At 41.2% G+C, this 16,596-nt stretch overlaps 1 protein-coding gene across 1 annotated transcript; it reads left to right on the top strand.

The window, feature by feature from the left end:
* Window positions 1-6,594: 6,594 nt before the first annotated feature.
* On the top strand, window positions 6,595-16,596 carry LOC104380159 (solute carrier family 2, facilitated glucose transporter member 11-like). The gene is made up of 12 exons (XM_009987599.2): window positions 6,595-6,618; window positions 8,201-8,299; window positions 8,801-8,961; window positions 9,584-9,708; window positions 11,233-11,362; window positions 11,508-11,656; window positions 12,307-12,494; window positions 13,551-13,661; window positions 13,738-13,839; window positions 14,942-15,017; window positions 15,938-16,065; window positions 16,390-16,596. Exons 1-12 carry the CDS (start codon window positions 6,595-6,597, stop codon window positions 16,594-16,596), a joined length of 1,500 nt encoding a protein of 499 aa, XP_009985901.1.

Below are 16,596 nucleotides of genomic sequence, written 5' to 3'. Positions count from 1 at the left end.
TACCGAACTATTTTCAAAATAATAGAGTGGACAGTGGATAATCTTTCTAACTTTGTTACTGTGAAAGTTAGAGCTACTGTTTGAAATAAAAAAATTCAAAGACACAGAATTAACTTTCTGGACTAAATCATCACAGAAGCTTTGAAGGAAGTTGGGTAGAGAAACTGATTTAAAAAAACCCCGAATGTTTAAAAGTCCTCTAGCACTTAAATGGTGAGACATTTCTATACTCTTCCCACCTGCTCCCACACCTTCCCATGTACAACTGTGATACTGGTAAGCTTTCCTAGCTAGTAGCCTGATAGTGGTATGAAATCGTGCATTTGAAAATAAAGTTCTTGTGGATTGGTTAATTAATTAATGTGAAGAAGAACAACAAAACTGATAATCCAGAACCTTTATCTGGCGGATCTTTTTTTGCATTGATGCTTTGAATCTTCTGCTAAGACCATTTAAACATCATAGAATCATAGAACAGTTTGATTTGGAAGGAATCTTAAAGATCATCTAGTTCCAACTCCCCTGCCATGGGCAGGGACAACTTCCCCTACATCATGTTGCTCAAAGCCTCATCCAACTTGGCCTTGAACACTTCCAGGGATCTCTGGGCAACCTATTCAGTGCCTCATCACCCTCATTGTGAAGAATTTTTCCTTAGATCTAATCTACATCTACCCTCTTTCAGTTTAAAGCCATTACCCTTTTTGCTACCTTAGAAACGCAGGGACTAGGATACCAGTTTCTTTTGTGATGAGCCTGTACTATTATTTGCAGGTTCAGTACCAGTGGTTGTTTGTACTGCTCTTTGTGTTGGGAATTGGTGGATTCCTCAGAATGGGCTTTCAAATCTCTGTGAACAACTCCTCAGTCATGGTAAGAAAAGCTTTAAGCAGATACAGCCTCTTCAGGAGTCCTTGGTAGTGGAGTTAAATTGTAAAGGATGCTTACCAAAATAAATTGTAAATGGTTTCCATTGACTTTCCATTCCCAGCCCTTTCCACCTCCCTTTCTCTGCAGAAGAAAAGAACAAGAGCTAGGCTGTTGCAGACAATCTGCAAAAACAGAAGGCAGCAATGGAAAACATCAAAAACCTGAGTGTGATGAAAGTGCTGGAAGACCAAACTCAGCACTGGCCGCCGTGCATTTTGATTATTGTGGTAACAGCTGCAATTCTCTGTCATTAATGCAGTTGGGTATCTTCCTCTCCCCACACACTAAGAAAACTCTTCATGTCCATAAGAAAATTCTGCAGTTTCAGCTTGCAGATACTATAAAAGAAGTTGTACCTGGGTGAGAGTCAAGCTGTCATAAGATTTACTCCTGGACATCAACTGGCTGCTGATTTGGCTTTGTATGTTTTTGCCCACCCACCTACCACTTTTTATTTGGAAAATGGGCATTCACCATCGACCTAACAGAAAAACAGAGAGCTTCACTGAGCTGGCAACGTGCTATGTAAATGCACCATGTTATTTAAGAGGAGAAGTTTTGAATTACGGACATTTATTCTGCAGTAATGCTGGGAGGCAACTGGCTTGTGTACGTTAATCTGCCCACAACAGCTCCTGTGCCCCTACACTTCACTGATTCCAAAAAGACTAACAAGGTGCTGCCTGCATCCACGATGAAATCTCATGCTTCTTTTTGTCACCATGCCCTCTTCCCCTATTCCCTCTGTGGCAGTGCTTCCATACAGCTTGCAGCTTCCCTACCAATGTTGTAAAGTGGAATTTCTAATGCCTGAGTCACCTGTTTGAAAATAAGAACAACATGAGACCAGACGGAACACAATTTAACATTTATCTGCTTCCTTGCTGTTCTTTCCCAGTTTGCACAGATTTCATGATGTGGTACAATTGCAGGGGGTGGGAATTCCGAACGGTGCTGAACAGACATTAAAGCCATGGGGTAACTAACTGCATAGACACATGGGAAAACACAGGTCAGGATCAGTGTTCGCTGTCGGCACTGTACCAGATCAGTAGTGTATTCTGCTGTGGTAACTTCCACTTTCGTTTGTCAGCTCCTTCTGTCTGGTTTTACTCTCTTCTTTTTTTTTTAATATCTTCTTTTCAGGTGTCCCAACCTTTCTGCACATACAGAAGAGAGAATTTTCTGTTGTAATCTCGGTCAGTGTCACTTTGTTTTTGCTCGTCCTTTTGCAGGAACAGGTCTCAGCAGAAGCGCAGCTCGAACATCGCAGAGGGACTCTGCATCCCTGTCACACAGCACCATGTCAGGTTTAAAAGCATGAGCCTTGGATCCCTCTGTCCCTCTCTTATGAAGTCCAGCCATGTTCACTCTGACGTAGCTCCAGTGTCTCCTGCTAGAAGTCAGTCTTTCATGGATAGTCTTGCTGGACACCTTCATGACTTCATGGCTTAAGGAACCTTTCCATCACAAGCATTCATCCTCCCAGGCTGCTCAAATCTAATGTGCCAAACCTCAGGAGGCCTGTTCTCCCAAACGCTTCCTGTTGCTGCGTCTCTTGCAGTTACTGACGAACCAAACAGTATATGATTAACCCACCAATATTAATGTTTGTGAGTTGTTTTAACCCCATGCCAAGGCCTCTCTTTCTCATGCTTCTGCAAGCAACATCTCAAAGTATCTCCACTACTCACCCTGCCTATCTTTCACTCAAAACGAGAAATAAAGCAAGTAAGCTAGGCTTTTTTCTTTTAGCTTTCTCATCGTTGTACTACTGCTTCAGTGTCATTGCTGTGACTGACACCTTCAAGAAGATGTTGGAAATTTAGATGCCATCCAGCGTTATTTATTTTGGGACAAGCCTATGTATCAGGACCAAAATCTCTGTTATGAGGCTGCAGCTGCGTCCAACCGAACTGAATACAAGCAGCAACATCACCGTTAGTGTGTCAGAGTTTGCTGTGTCTGTTTGAAGGAGGTTATGTTCTGGAACTATTACGGCTTTGGTAGCTGTTGCTGCTGCTATTGTCAGGAGAGCTAATAAAACCGGCTAGAAGGCAGAGCACCGCCTCTTCAAGCTACTGCCTGCTACAGCCTTCTCATCCCATATTTTTGTCTCTTTTCTTGGACCTGCCTTGACACAGTGGGGCTAGAACAGCTGTAGCAATAGTGAAAAGAGAAAGGAAGAAGCTTCACGTGGATTCCCTCTTCTTCCTCAGGAAATTCACCCATCATTAACAACTCTATTTTCATTTCTGTAGGCCCAACATTAAATGAGGATGGTAGTTGTATCTCCTGTTTTCTGGACCACAGCTGACTTGCATCACATGATGACCAGGATTGAAACTAAAATGATAGCAGTTTCTTTCTGTGAAAAGCATCTGAAAAGCTTTTAAAAAGACACTTTCTACTTCTGAACAATTCTTGAAAAGAAGGATTTTTTCAACAATCAGCAAAAATGACAAGTCACAGGTGGAAATGTACCCCATTTTCTTGCTTACTAGTCCTGACATTATAGGTGATACCTCACACGCAATCCATTGTTCCCAATTCAGGTTTTTTCTTCCGTTGTGTTTTCTAGGTTTACTTTTGCACTTTTGAGTTGCTCCACACAGCTGGGTTTGAAGAAAACCTTATTCCATATGTATCACTAGGGATTGGTCTCTGTGTGCTCCTTCCCACTCTGCTGTGCGTGAGGTGCACTGGGTCAGGGTGTTGCTCAGGCCTTAGCTGTGCTTACAGTGAAGTGAGTGTGGTCTGTGCTTCCAGACCTTTACCACTGAGCAGTTTGGCAGGAAGACGCTGCTGTGGAAGGGCTATGCTTTCACAGCCTTGATGCTGTCTGTCCTCACAGTTACTCTCTCCCTTCAGGTAAGGAAAATATCTTTAGCTATTTTATTCCCATTGTTGCTTCACTCCTGAATGCTGGCACGTTTCTTTTCACAGCAACAAAACAAAGTAGATGCAGACAGCTGCAAAGTGGAACTTTGCCATCATTGTCATAATTTTTTCATCATGTTCAAGGTACTGTAAAAGGCAAAGAAAAAAAACAACTGTGTTTCTCTGGTTTATTTCTGGGAAAACCTCATCTCTTTCTGCTTCCTTATCTTTACTGGCATCCTCATCAGCTCGGACACCTTCATCTACCTCTTCTTTCCAGAGACAAAGGGGAAGTCGATTATGGAAATAACCGAAGAATTTCGCACCTTACATTTTAGGAAGAGACCTCATTCCTTTACAGGAAATATTTCTCTTGAGGAACATATGACCTACACTAGCTTCTAGGTGGTCAGCAGAAGGACTATATATCAAGTAAGGTCATAAACGACCTTGATGCTTGCAGACCGCAAAACAAAACAAAGGGAAATTACTTGTTTTCCATTATTGGAAAAGATAAGAATATTCCTTCATAGATACAAGTGGAATCTTTGTGAATGAAGTTCATTCTTATACCACCTTAAAAACCTGACAGCTGTCAATAATAAGTCATCATAATATAGAATATGTGCTACACTAAACCTACAGATTTCCCTTGGGAAATGTTTTGTGCCTTAGATGTTTTCTTTAGTTCCAGTCTCTGTAGTGTTGTTATTCATAATTTCATTTTGAGTTTTGGATTATAACAAACCCAAAGTCTCAAGTAAAACCTGGAAGAAACCACTGAGTTCTTCTCAGCGTGAAATTAAACTGCAGATGGCTTCAGTCACCCACAATGTGCAATATAGTCTAGATCAAGCTGGCTTAGAACCAAGCCCAGCTTTCAGATCTTTAGACAAGTTTATGACACATCATGAAAGTGAGTTTCATGTGTTTGTCCATCTCACAGCAAGAATTTCTTACGAACAAATTAAAAGATCTCCTTTTACTCTGTAATAATTCCTTGAACATGAAACCATGCACAACTTTCGTCGTGCAACAGAGCTTTTTCTAGAATAGAGGTGAAAATTTTAACAGAAACTGTCAATTCCATTGACTTGGAAAAAAAACAAGAGGTAAACTCCTAGGATAAAATCCTCCTAAAATTGCTGAGAAGGTGAAACAGTACCATGCTGTACAGTCACGTGCCTCTCAGAATCACCAGAAATCCCAAAAAATGTAAGACAAATTTCACTGTGAGCTGGTGGAACTGGCTGCTCTTTGAGATCCTGAGTAATTATTTTCAAGGAGTATTGGAATACTTATGACAATCCCCCTTATGCTTTGGTAGATTCGAGAAAAAATATGTAATAAAAAGGAAACATTGATATTTTGAAACAATAAATAGTCAATATCTATGCAACTTGCTGTTCTGTACAATCAAAATGTTACAATTGTTGATGTTCAAGAGAAAATACTTACAAAAATGCCAAATCATCCTAAATGCTATTGTGAGCCAGAGTAAACAGCACTTGCTATGCAGTTATATATAGGCAACAGTTGGAATGGCACAAGAGCTGAGGTTTTATTATTAACATGTATTTTTTCTCATTTCTTTAGACTCACAGTATTTGCAGTAAAGCCCTCTGTAAATAATTGCATTCTGTGTTTTATGGACGGAAAGTACAAGTCCCTCGAGTGAGCTTGGGCATTTACTGAGGGCTTCAGTACACCACCATTGCCCCATCTGCCCCCACCTCAAGCCTTGGAGGTGGAAGAAAGTCCCCCAGCATGAGTAAGAGCAAGCAGAAAAGTTTGAAAGCAGGAACAGCACAGGCATCAACCACACATGAAAGCCCCAGGCAAACCTCTTTCTTACAAGTGCTGTCTCTAGCAGAAGCCATGTAGAGTTTGAGCTTAATCTCAGAAGAGAGGAGCCTCTGGGAGCCAAAGGTGACTTTTCAATTGCTGCAACACTGATTTTGGAGTTGTTCCGTGTCATAGCTGAAACCTGAGGGATTATGATCCCAGTTGTCCCATCCCAACTCATTAGGGAATATTTACCATCTTTGATTACTCTTATGAGTAAGTGGGTCTTACAGTTACTGGCTATTTCAATCAAAGCCTTCAGGACCAGATGCTCTACTCCAAAAGCCTCTGGCAGGACACTACATCTCTCACTGCCTTTGCAACACTCCTGGCTGACAAACATCTCCCCATCCCACCAGACAAGAAATACCCTTCCTCAGTACAGTCTAACTGATACATAAAGCCAGAACAGCAGAATTAGGCTTTGAAATTTGCCTATTTTTCATCTAATAAATGATACTTACTATACCAATGAACCTGAAACAGAACATTACATACTTTACTTAATAATAAATAACAGTATCTAAACCTCACACCAGTCACTTTTTGCTTTGTGCAGATTATGGCAGAGATACTCCTCGATCTGTATCATAGAAGTAAAAAGTATTTTACTGTTCCTGGAAAATTATTTAGTTTTTCCTGAACTGTTCTCCTTTCCCTTTCCAAAGCCCTCACTAGCCCTTAGATGCAAACTTCCTCTGCTTTGAAACTTTTCCCCTGCGGACTGGACTAGATGCAATTATTTCCTGAAATATTTAATCCAGCAGCGTTAACTTTGGCCAGTCGAAGTAAATATAAGCGAGCGAAGACGAAATAGTAAAAATTTAACTCTGGTCCCTGAAAATGCCCACTGCCACACCAGCAGGCAGGAGACAGAGACACAGAAGGCTGTGATGACAAAGACACATCACGCACTGGATGACCAGCCCCCAGCCAGAGATGACCGGCTTTCTATCAGACCTGGTAAGTACTTGGTGGGGTATTTACATCTGTGACCTTTTTGTATGCTACTAGTGTTTCGAAGAACACAAAATCAGTATCTCAGTAAAACAAACAGGGCTCCTATTCACTGAAAGCATCTCAGAAGTGGTTCTGCCCTCCATTTTGAGATATTATAGATGTCTGCACTTCATATGGTCTGCCATCCGTCTTTGTCATCATATTTTTGTCAATATGTTATGTTTCTTAAATGCTTTAATTTACTGAAAAATATTTGCTTACATTCAAACATAATTTGCTTTGCTTATATGCTGAAAAAAAGTTTTGTTAAATACATCACTAATTATTTAGTGCAAGAGATGGCAGGCAGAGGTTTTGAAAGGCAAGGAGCAGGGCTGGATGCTGGCAGCTGTGGCATCTTGAGAGGGATGTCTGTGGGAGCCTGCAGCATTTCTATCCTGGCTATGGCTGAGTCTTGAACCCAGAGCTGCTGCCTCACACATCAGTGAGGCACCTCCAATGAGGACAAAGCCTCTTTGAGGAAAAGCTCTTGGCCTCTGCTGGGCACACTTAACCTCTTGTCCAGGAAAGAGAAATATGGCAGGGCACCTCTGAAAGGCTGTCGATTTTTCATTCATTCACAGCGTATTCACTGTCTCCTGCTGCAAAGGCTGCTGTAGAGTAAACCTAAGTGCAGTGCTGGTTGTGTATTTTCAGATCTGTAATCAACTAGAAAAAAAATCAGAAAAAATATCAAAGCAGGATGCCTGTTCTCAAAGCTCCGAAAAGATTAAAATGACTGTGCTGCTTGAGACAGGCAGGTGGGGCAAGAGTTCAGAACTGATGATGGTAATGAGAGCTAGAAACCACACTTTCTTCTTACAGCACATCTTGAGCACAACCACTGCAGAAGAGAACTTCTGTTCCAAAACCTTTCCTTGCTGTTTCCTCCTCTCCATCTAGGTAAAAAACCATGGATTTCCAAGGGCTGCCACACTGACAGGACTCAAGGTGGAAAAACATGCTACAAGCATCACCAGTTTGTTGTGGTTTTTTTTTTTTTTTTCCCATTTCAGACTTCTTTTCTAAATTTTTAGCTGCTGTGGGTGATTTCAGAAGGCTTTGCCACAAAACTTGAGTTGAGGGATCACTACCCACTGAAGGGCCTGAAGAGTGCCTAGCACAGCAGCTGCTCTCTCAGATAAGATAGAAAAGGTCTGGGTACAGAGGGCCTGGTCACAACTGTGGGCACAGGTCTGAGCTGCAGGTAGCCTGGCCACTGCTCAGATAGCAAAGTAAGATTCCCCTCCTCAAAACTGCTCTCACATGTTTTAGCCTTGGAGTGTGGAATGACCTTCAGCTTGCTACTCTGCTGACTAGTTATCGAGGAGGGAAACGTAATGGTTTCCATAGCTAAAGGCTGCGTTTCCTTGAGTTGGAGGTAGGGAAATCACAGGCGGATGTACACTGCACACCAGGGCAAGAGGAGGGAATGTGCTTATCTTCAAATCTCATGAGCAAATGAGACATTTCTGGAGAATGAAAGACACATTCAACAAACAGCCTGATATGGCTACAAGCTTAAGATTTTGTTCTACCTCTGCAGGTACAGTACCGAGGGCTCTTTCAAATGATCTCTGTCCTGGGGATTGGTGGAACATTCCAAATGGGCTTTCAGGTTTCTTCAGTCACCTACATGTCTCAGGTAGGCAAAGATGCATATGGCACACTGGTTAACAGCAGCACTCAATCTACATTCCTACTTGAGGATGCTCCCTTCTGGCAGTTAGCAAGGGTTTAATCACAGTATTCTCCTCTCACAATTCTTCCTTATTACTATGCTATCATGTAAAGCAGAACATGTCAAAGTGTTGAAAACAGAAGAAAAGAGAGAGACCTGCAAGCTGTTGTTAATAGAACTGTTCCTCAGAAGACACACACAGTCTACTTCAGTGGTGTCATTTGACACTATTCTTCACTCAGTTCCTCAGATTTCAAAGACAAAAAAACAAAGAATGAACTCCTTTTAATGGCAAAATGAACACTCTATACTCTATTACACTATATCTATTAGCTAATGCACACTTTTGGAGTCTATATGAAATAGTGACTTTAGCTGAAGCAACAAAATTGTGTTCTAAATGTAATAAAATACATGCACTGGAGTCACAGTCATTGTTAATGAAAATCCTTCTTTTTGTCTCAGCATGTTAAGGCTTTCATTAATGAAACTTGGCTGGAGAGATATGGCTACCCCATCCATCAGGATAACCTCTTGTTCCTATGGTCTATCACCGTGTCCATCTTTGGTATAGGAGGTCTCTTGGGTTCTTCAGGAAGTAGATACCTAACTGTCAAGTATGGCAAGTACGTATATTTAAAGATAATTTGCCAATTGAATCTTAGCTTAAGAAAATGCCAGTTGAGGTTTTGAATGTGAGACAGACTTTAAGGCTGTCATGCTGTAATGCAGCCAGCTTAGCAGTGGCGTCAATAGATTTTGCTGCTTCTTGCCCTTGTCCTGTGCAATGGCCTAATCAATCAACTGTGCTGCCAGCCTGTCACACCAGACACCGTTACTCAGGTTGTGTTAGCCTCGGCAAGGAGGAAAGGTAGCCCCCCGGCTCAAGACAGAATGTGTTTCTTGGAGGTGACACTGAAAATAAAGCAGCACTGAGATGCTCCTAAGTGGAGCATCAATGTGTTTCATGACAGATTTTCAAGTGCAGAAAAGCTTTAAGACTTTTCTGTGCTACAAAAACTAGAAGTGTTCTCAAACTCCCAGGTCTAGCCGTGTGCCAAGGAACACCACGAGTCCAGAATATCCAGTGCCAATGGTGTGAAATTTACTTGTTTTGTCCTGGACCACATATGTATAATTTCACAAAACTTCGAGACAATTTCACCCAAGACATCCTACATGCCAGGAGCTTAAGTGAAATTTCCCTTCTGATTTACAAAAATTATTTTTACTTTCTTGCACTTACAGAAAGAAATGTCTCCTGTGTAACAATCTGCTCATGATAGTGGCAGCATCTGTCATGGGCTGCAGTAAAATAGCCCGGTCCTTTGAGATGATTCTAATTGGACGCTTCATGTGTGGAGTAAGTGCAGGTAAGTGACTTCTCCCATAGGTCAGCGGGCTCTCCAAAAATTTTACATCTTTGTTCAAAGTAAATAATAACTTTCCACTAAAGAAAGAAAATATTAATGTCAGTGATCCCTTATTAGATCTTCTATAACAGCCAGAAATGAAGTACATAATTGCTACTAATTTCACTGGAACCACATTAAATTCAGCTTTGTCAAGTGTATAAATGTTCAGAGCTGTCAGGAATGTTTTGATACAATATGAAAAGAGTTTTTTTTCTTATGGAAAAATATGTATAATATTATCTAAATTTGGGTTAATGACACTGGAAATGATATGGTATATTTTTTAAAGCTACTTTTGTCATAAGGCTCCAGAGAACCAGGCTGGTCAAGGCCACGGCCATTTAATTTTGACTGTGAACATATTTCAGGAATGTTCTATGAGGGTATTCGACCAGCTTCAAAGCAGTAAGTCTGTGGGGTTAGTACAAAGAGCTGGGCATAATCAAGCAAAATCACTCCTGGCAGATAGACCACATGCAGTGAAAACATCCTGTGCTGGTATCAGTACGCATTGTATTTGTCTCCTACACAAAAAGTTGCTTTTCCATTCAGTTTGGATATTCACAGGGATGCCTGTTTTAACTTATTTCATTAGAAATTCATGTCAATTTTTCAAATAATCAGATTTTATGCATTGCTTCTCTGACATAGAGATGTATTGAAGAACTACAGTTGCATTTTGAGAACTACTTACCCACTGGGGCCCTGCTATGATCTAGAACCTATATCATACCTCATGCAAAGATCTAATTTTTGTTAAAGTGATTGCATATCTCCGTTGCTTTGCCATCACGTAAAGCCAGGAGAAGAATATGTTGCTTTCAAAACAGATAAAAGGGGCTGTGACCACCATGTCAGGAAAAAGCCCTTGTTCTCAGACTAGTTTTCAGAATGTCTGAGTTACTAGGTCCTTCACCAACAGCTGGAAACATTAACCCTGCATGAAATAATCAAAATTCTTGCTTGACGGTGGAAAAGAAAGAGTCGTGTCTCCCCTCAAATCACATACAAATCAATATTGAATATAGCACTGGGTATTTTAATCTACTATGGATCTACCATACAGTTCTTCTATAGCATCATGTCAAAAAAGGTGAAGATTATGTGGGTTAACTACAAGTAAATTAAATATTACCACAGAGTGTTTAGTTATTCGGCACTTGCATACTCTGTTTCCTTTAAAATATGCTAAAGCTCACAAGAGATACAATCATGAGGCTACACTTACACCCCAAAGGCAAAACTGCATTTCTTACGATCAGGAAACTGCACTGTGCAAAAAGGACAGGAACCAAACACTTTTGTAGAAAAGGTTAGAAAATCTAGTACTGAAAAATCTCATACATGGGTTGAGGTATGAGAAAAAATTTGGTGCATGAGGCAGCTATATTCTGTAATGCTTTGTTATTTACATGCAATTTGATTTCCAATGGTTATGAATGTTTTCCTTCTTCTCTCCCATAATTCTCTCCTCACCTCAAGGTCTTTGCATTCCTCTACATCATCAATATGTTGGAGAAATTTCCCCTAGGAAGCTACGTGGATTTGTAAACTCTACTTCCTCTTGCTTTTGGTCACTGGGAAAAGCCGTAGGGCAAATTTCAGGGCAAAGGTATAATACAATTGATTTCCCACCTGATTCATTTCTGGATCCCCTCTACCTTTTGCTTCTTCCTCTGCTTTTCTATCCTTTCCTTTCTCTCCTCAAAACCAATGCAATGAGCTTTTATTCTACACACTCATTTTATCCCTGCCAGGGAGCTGCTGGGCAGCCGGTCCCTGTGGCCCATGCTGATGGCCTCCTGTGGACTTCCAGCACTAGTTCAGCTGGTCACTCTGCCCTTCTTCCCGGAGTCCCCACCATATCTCCTCATGCATAAAGGAGACCAGGAAGGCTTCAAAAAAGGTAATCAAATACATGCACTGGAGTCACAGTCAGTTCCTCACTTGACTTTCAAGTATTTTGTGATGTTTGCTCTCCACATATGGAAAAAAAATAAACAGGGCAAAGTTTCTCCTTGCTCATTTCTAAGATGACTCAGTGAATACCTACTAAGAGTATTTTTGTTTTAGTTCCCTCACAGAACATGAAATTACTTCTCTCTACTCTTCTGTATTACAAAAACTTTCGCATTTGGCTGACGCCACCTGCATGGTCAATCTGACGATCAATGATAAATGATGATAAATGATAAAAGAAATGATAAATTATAAATAGCTGTTTGCACGGCAGGGCTCCACAGGGAACAGCTCTGGTTGTTGGCTGTGTACCCTGCTCATACTCTGAGGGAAGAAGGAAGGGAGAAAAAGGGGACCCATGGGCAGGGAGGGAGCCATTGTGCACCCCACTAGGCCCCTCTGTCAGAACAGGTCCCTCTGTGCAGGAGAGGACCAGGGCTCTTGAACACACTATAGGATATCTCTACCTCACACCACAGCTCAGCCCATGCATGTTGCACAGCCAGACACGCGCGTCACCTACTCAACAAACTCCTCAGGCAACAAACAACAAAGATGAATTAACATGGTAGGTCTCACTCTCCTTCTCCTCCACAGCCATAAGGCAGCTTTGGGGTGAAGGCCATCACCAAGCAGAGATTGATGACATCATGAAAGAGAAGGCAACAATGAAAAACATCAAGATCTTGAGTGTCCTGGAGCTAATGAAAGAACCAGCTTCCCGTTGGCAGCTGTACATAATAGTTATTCTGACCGTCACAGTTCAGCTGTGTGGCATCAATGCAGTTGAGTGTATTTCCCCCTTAATGTCTCAAGCACTTATTGACAACCTTAAAGGAGACATAATGGCTACCAGGAGTTCCCTCCATTTTTCTCAGGATTCTCAGACTGCAACTTGCTGTCTGCCAGCCCTGGTACAGGGCAGCAGCAGCAGTCTCCAAAGCTCGGCTGGGATTTTCATGTGACATCCCTTTGCCCAGACCTTGGTCCTTGCTGGAGTTACCAATTAACAGCCATTTTTGGAAGCCGTTGTAAGGGTCCATAACCCAGCCTTACAAATGAGCCCACCCTATATTGGCAAAATCCACAATGTAGTTTTATGTTACTGCTCCCTACAGCTGCTGCTATTGGGCCCCCAGCTCTTGTCAACTTAAGATGTTGGGATGGCAGTACGCTCACTCTACCTTTAAAGCTAATTAACAAGCATGGTTACTGTTCTGGCAGCTTCCGTAGTTCTCCCTCTCTTCCTCACAGCAGCACTTTTCTGGGATCATTTTGAAGCTGCAGCTTTGCAATTGCCTGCATGATTCTTCTACTTCTAACATCAGCAACATCTGTAAAGGAAATACATAGTTTAGTCTAACATAGCTTAAACTGGAATCTTTATCAGCTCAGCATATCTCCAAACAGTAGCAGAGATATCTGAAAAGAAAAGATGCTTGTTTTACCCACTCATGACTCCATAACCCATGCTCTTCTTTCTTGAGAATCTCCTACAATGATGTTTTGGGATGGGCTCCAGAAGACACAATATACCTGGCTGTTTCTGAAAGCACCTAAATCAGAACTCAGCAAACCTAATTGCATTGCGGCAGCTGGAGGTCCTTTTATCCCAGCATTTTATCTTTTATCAAAGTAATCAATTAATTAATTACATTTTACAGTGTTTTTCTCTGCCAATAAAGTGAATACTACCAAAAAGAGTGCAGAATTCTAGCCCACTCCAAAGCTGAGCTGCGTGCTCCTTGGTTAGCAGCTCCTATCTAGGGCAGTGTCACACAGGTATGGGTAAGAAACCAATTCTTCTCTTACTGTTTTATGTTGTGGGGTTTTTTTTACAGATTTATTTTTATACTTTTGAAGTCCTCCAGACAGCTGGCTTTGAAGAAAGAATGATCTCCTATATGACCCTCTCTGTTGGACTCTCTGAACTCATAGCTACTGTAATCTGTGTAAGTCACATTACTACGGGGATGGGGCACAATTTGCTCTTCTGGCACTGACACCAGTGTGATTTCTATCCTTCAGACCTCCATCATTGAGCGAGTGGGCAGGAAAGTGCTCCTAAGAGAAGGCTATTGGATCATGGGTTCACTGCTAGCTGGAATCACCGTGACTCTCTCTCTACAGGTAAGGAAACTCTTCTCATGACAGATTTCTCTGTCTATTCTAGTTCCAACCTCTGCTCACAGGCAGGACTATGCTACTGAGAAAGGAAAATGAGGCTTAGAAGCAATAACTTCTATGTTAACAGCTTACCCTCTGAGAGGGGAATATCCTGATGATAAGGCTTGTCTATACCTAGGATTAAACCCTCTCTCAACAGGTGCTCTTTTGTACTCCTGCCTTCCTTTTAATGTGATCCCATGAGCTCAGCAAGGAACACATAAAACACTGGGAGACTGTCACTGATTCCTGATTGCATCAGACTGCAAGCACCAAGCACTGGCCAGCATGGATTAAAAGACAGCCTAGGAAAATGGCCCTTTCTAATCATGCAGTTTTTAACAAGTAACAACAAAAACCCAGACCTTTGCATCAGTTCATTTGAAATTTAACTTTGCTGCAGAAGTTACTGGGAACGCACACATCTATTCACAGGCTGGAGACCAGTTCACCTCTATAACACTGTGTCATTGCTGTAGCTTCTTCAGAAGCAAGTCTCCTGGGTTACCAGTACTCATCCAAGAACTACTCTGTAGGTACTACAGTAAAATTAGCCTTGAAGCAAGGTGGCAGCAGATTTCTGTGGTTTTTTCATTCATGAAAGATCTCAAACTTAGGAGAGAGAAATCTTTCTTCCTAAATCATCGTCTTATATCTTGACTAAGACCAAGGAAAGCTCCTTTTCAGTACCAGTTATTGAACCTAGCACTTAACAAAAGTGAAGAAAGATATGATTTAGCCTTCCCATATCTCTCAGGGTTGGGAGAAGCACTGTGAGGTCAAGAAAAAAGGAAGACAAGGTGGAAAAATACTATTCAGGCTTCCTTTAATTGAAGGCTTCCAAGCTTGACCGCCGCTCTACACTAGCAAACCTGCTTCTCTGCTCACCTAATAAAAAACTCACTGCTCCATCCACACAAAAAAGCACTCACATTTCTCTGCCAGTTTCCCCACACTGTATATTTTTTCTTGAGGTGATAGTGTTGGAAAACAAGCAGCATTTCTCACCTACATTTATTAACAGATTTCACCCAGAAGTTTGTTATGGTTTGGTTTTTTTTTCCAGGACTGGTATTTTTGGATGCCATACTGCAGCCTTTGTCTGATTATCTTGTTTGCTCTTGTCTTTGGAGCTGGGCCAGGTAAGTAGTCATTCAAAAGAAGTAAAGGAATCGAGTCATGTGAGTTTATCATTATGGCTAGGAAAATACTGCATAATATTGCATAACATTTAGCATAAGTAATTTCATTTAACCCAATTTTGTAGTCATTTAAACATTGTGGATCCAATCATTGTCCATAAACTTCAATGGCATCGGGTTTGGGTTTTGCTAACAAGAGGAAAGGAAGTCAGCAAAAAGTACTCACTGGAAAAATACAGCAAAATAGAGCAAAAGCAGATGGGGAATAAATTTTCTTAAAAATACTAAGAAACAGAAAGAGAAAAAGAAAAGCAGGAGTTCTTTTAAATTCAGTGTTGTATAATGTGAGATCTTATCCCACACAGACAGCAGCACAGACCTACTTTGGAGTAATTGTTTTCTATATACTGCTTGCTCCTCTTTAAACTTTTTTAAAGCCTACTCATTTTTTTTTAAATATTTGCCTTCCCATATGGCAGGGCTGAACTATTTTCTTAACTCAAAGCTACTGAAGTCTTATGACTTCAAAACATAACTGAAATGTTCAGGAAGCGAATCTGGGAAGATCAGTCGTTGGTGATCTAGCAGTATCATGCTGGGAATTCTTGTTAATAATTGTTATTCCATCCTTAAACAGCTTCTTCCATGAGATGTCAGACTTTCTTAAGTGTCAACTGCTTAATTCTTGAATCTCACAATAAATGTATTGAAATAATTAACCATTTTAATAAGCTGATTGTCTAGGAGTTTATAAGATGCCACAAACATTTTCTTTTCTAAAAACCAGTGACACACTCAAGTCTTTTGAATGCCAGTCCATGATAGCAGCATCTGTTTGCTGGCTGTGCAATGGTAATGCACAATCCAAATGTTCAAATCAAACACATCACCAAGTAGTAATTCTTCTTCTTTTCTTTCAGCTGGTGCCACAGCTTCTGTTAGGGTTGAAATTTTCAAGCTCTCGTGCAGACCGTCCGCCTTTGCAATCAGCGCAGTTCTCAACTGGTTCGGCGTCTTTGTCATCGGAACAACCTTCCCGTTCATTGTGGTGAGTCAATTTCCCTGGGACACTCCCCAGGGGCACTAATATCAAGTTGGCCACACCAGCAGGAAGAAGAGCAGCAGGAGATGACAATGCCATGTCAATCTAGAGCGGCCTTGCCACCTGCTCTCCCCAGTCCGCTTTTGCAACTGAAGGGCCCTGATTTACCCACGATACTTATTCAGACTGAAACATTTGCCAAAAGTCAAAATGCAAATAACTCCTTATCGAATTCAAAGTACTTTGGGACCCAAATACAAAAACTGTGCAAAGAGAGTGACAGAAGATATGCTTATCTTGCTCTATTTCTCACTTTCCTCTTTCCTGTAGGAAAACCTCAAGCACTTCTGCTTCCTCATCTTCATGGGGGTACTTTTCACCTCAGGGATAATTGTCCACCTGTTCCTTCCAGAAACAAAAGGAAAATCAATTGTGGAAATCTCAGAAGAATTCAATAAGCTGAACTTTAAAAAGAAGCATATTCCAACAACTCCAAATCATGTCATGGAGGATTACATCTTCTGCACTAGGCTTTGA

Source organism: Tauraco erythrolophus, chromosome 19, assembly GCF_009769465.1.
Source record: "Tauraco erythrolophus isolate bTauEry1 chromosome 19, bTauEry1.pri, whole genome shotgun sequence".
NCBI classification, from domain to species: Eukaryota; Metazoa; Chordata; class Aves; order Musophagiformes; family Musophagidae; genus Tauraco; species Tauraco erythrolophus.
Note: the sequence above shows the minus strand (reverse complement) of the source record. Positions and strands in the feature narration are given on the sequence as shown.

Coding starts and splice junctions, on each gene's coding strand:
- LOC104380159 (XM_009987599.2), top strand. CDS start 6,595: ATGACCGGCTTTCTATCAGACCTG. Junction 6,619..8,200: donor CCGGCTTTCTATCAGACCTG/GTAAGTACTTGG, acceptor CTACCTCTGCAG/GTACAGTACCGAGGGCTCTT. Junction 12,495..13,550: donor AGCTGTGTGGCATCAATGCA/GTTGAGTGTATT, acceptor TTTTTTTTACAG/ATTTATTTTTATACTTTTGA.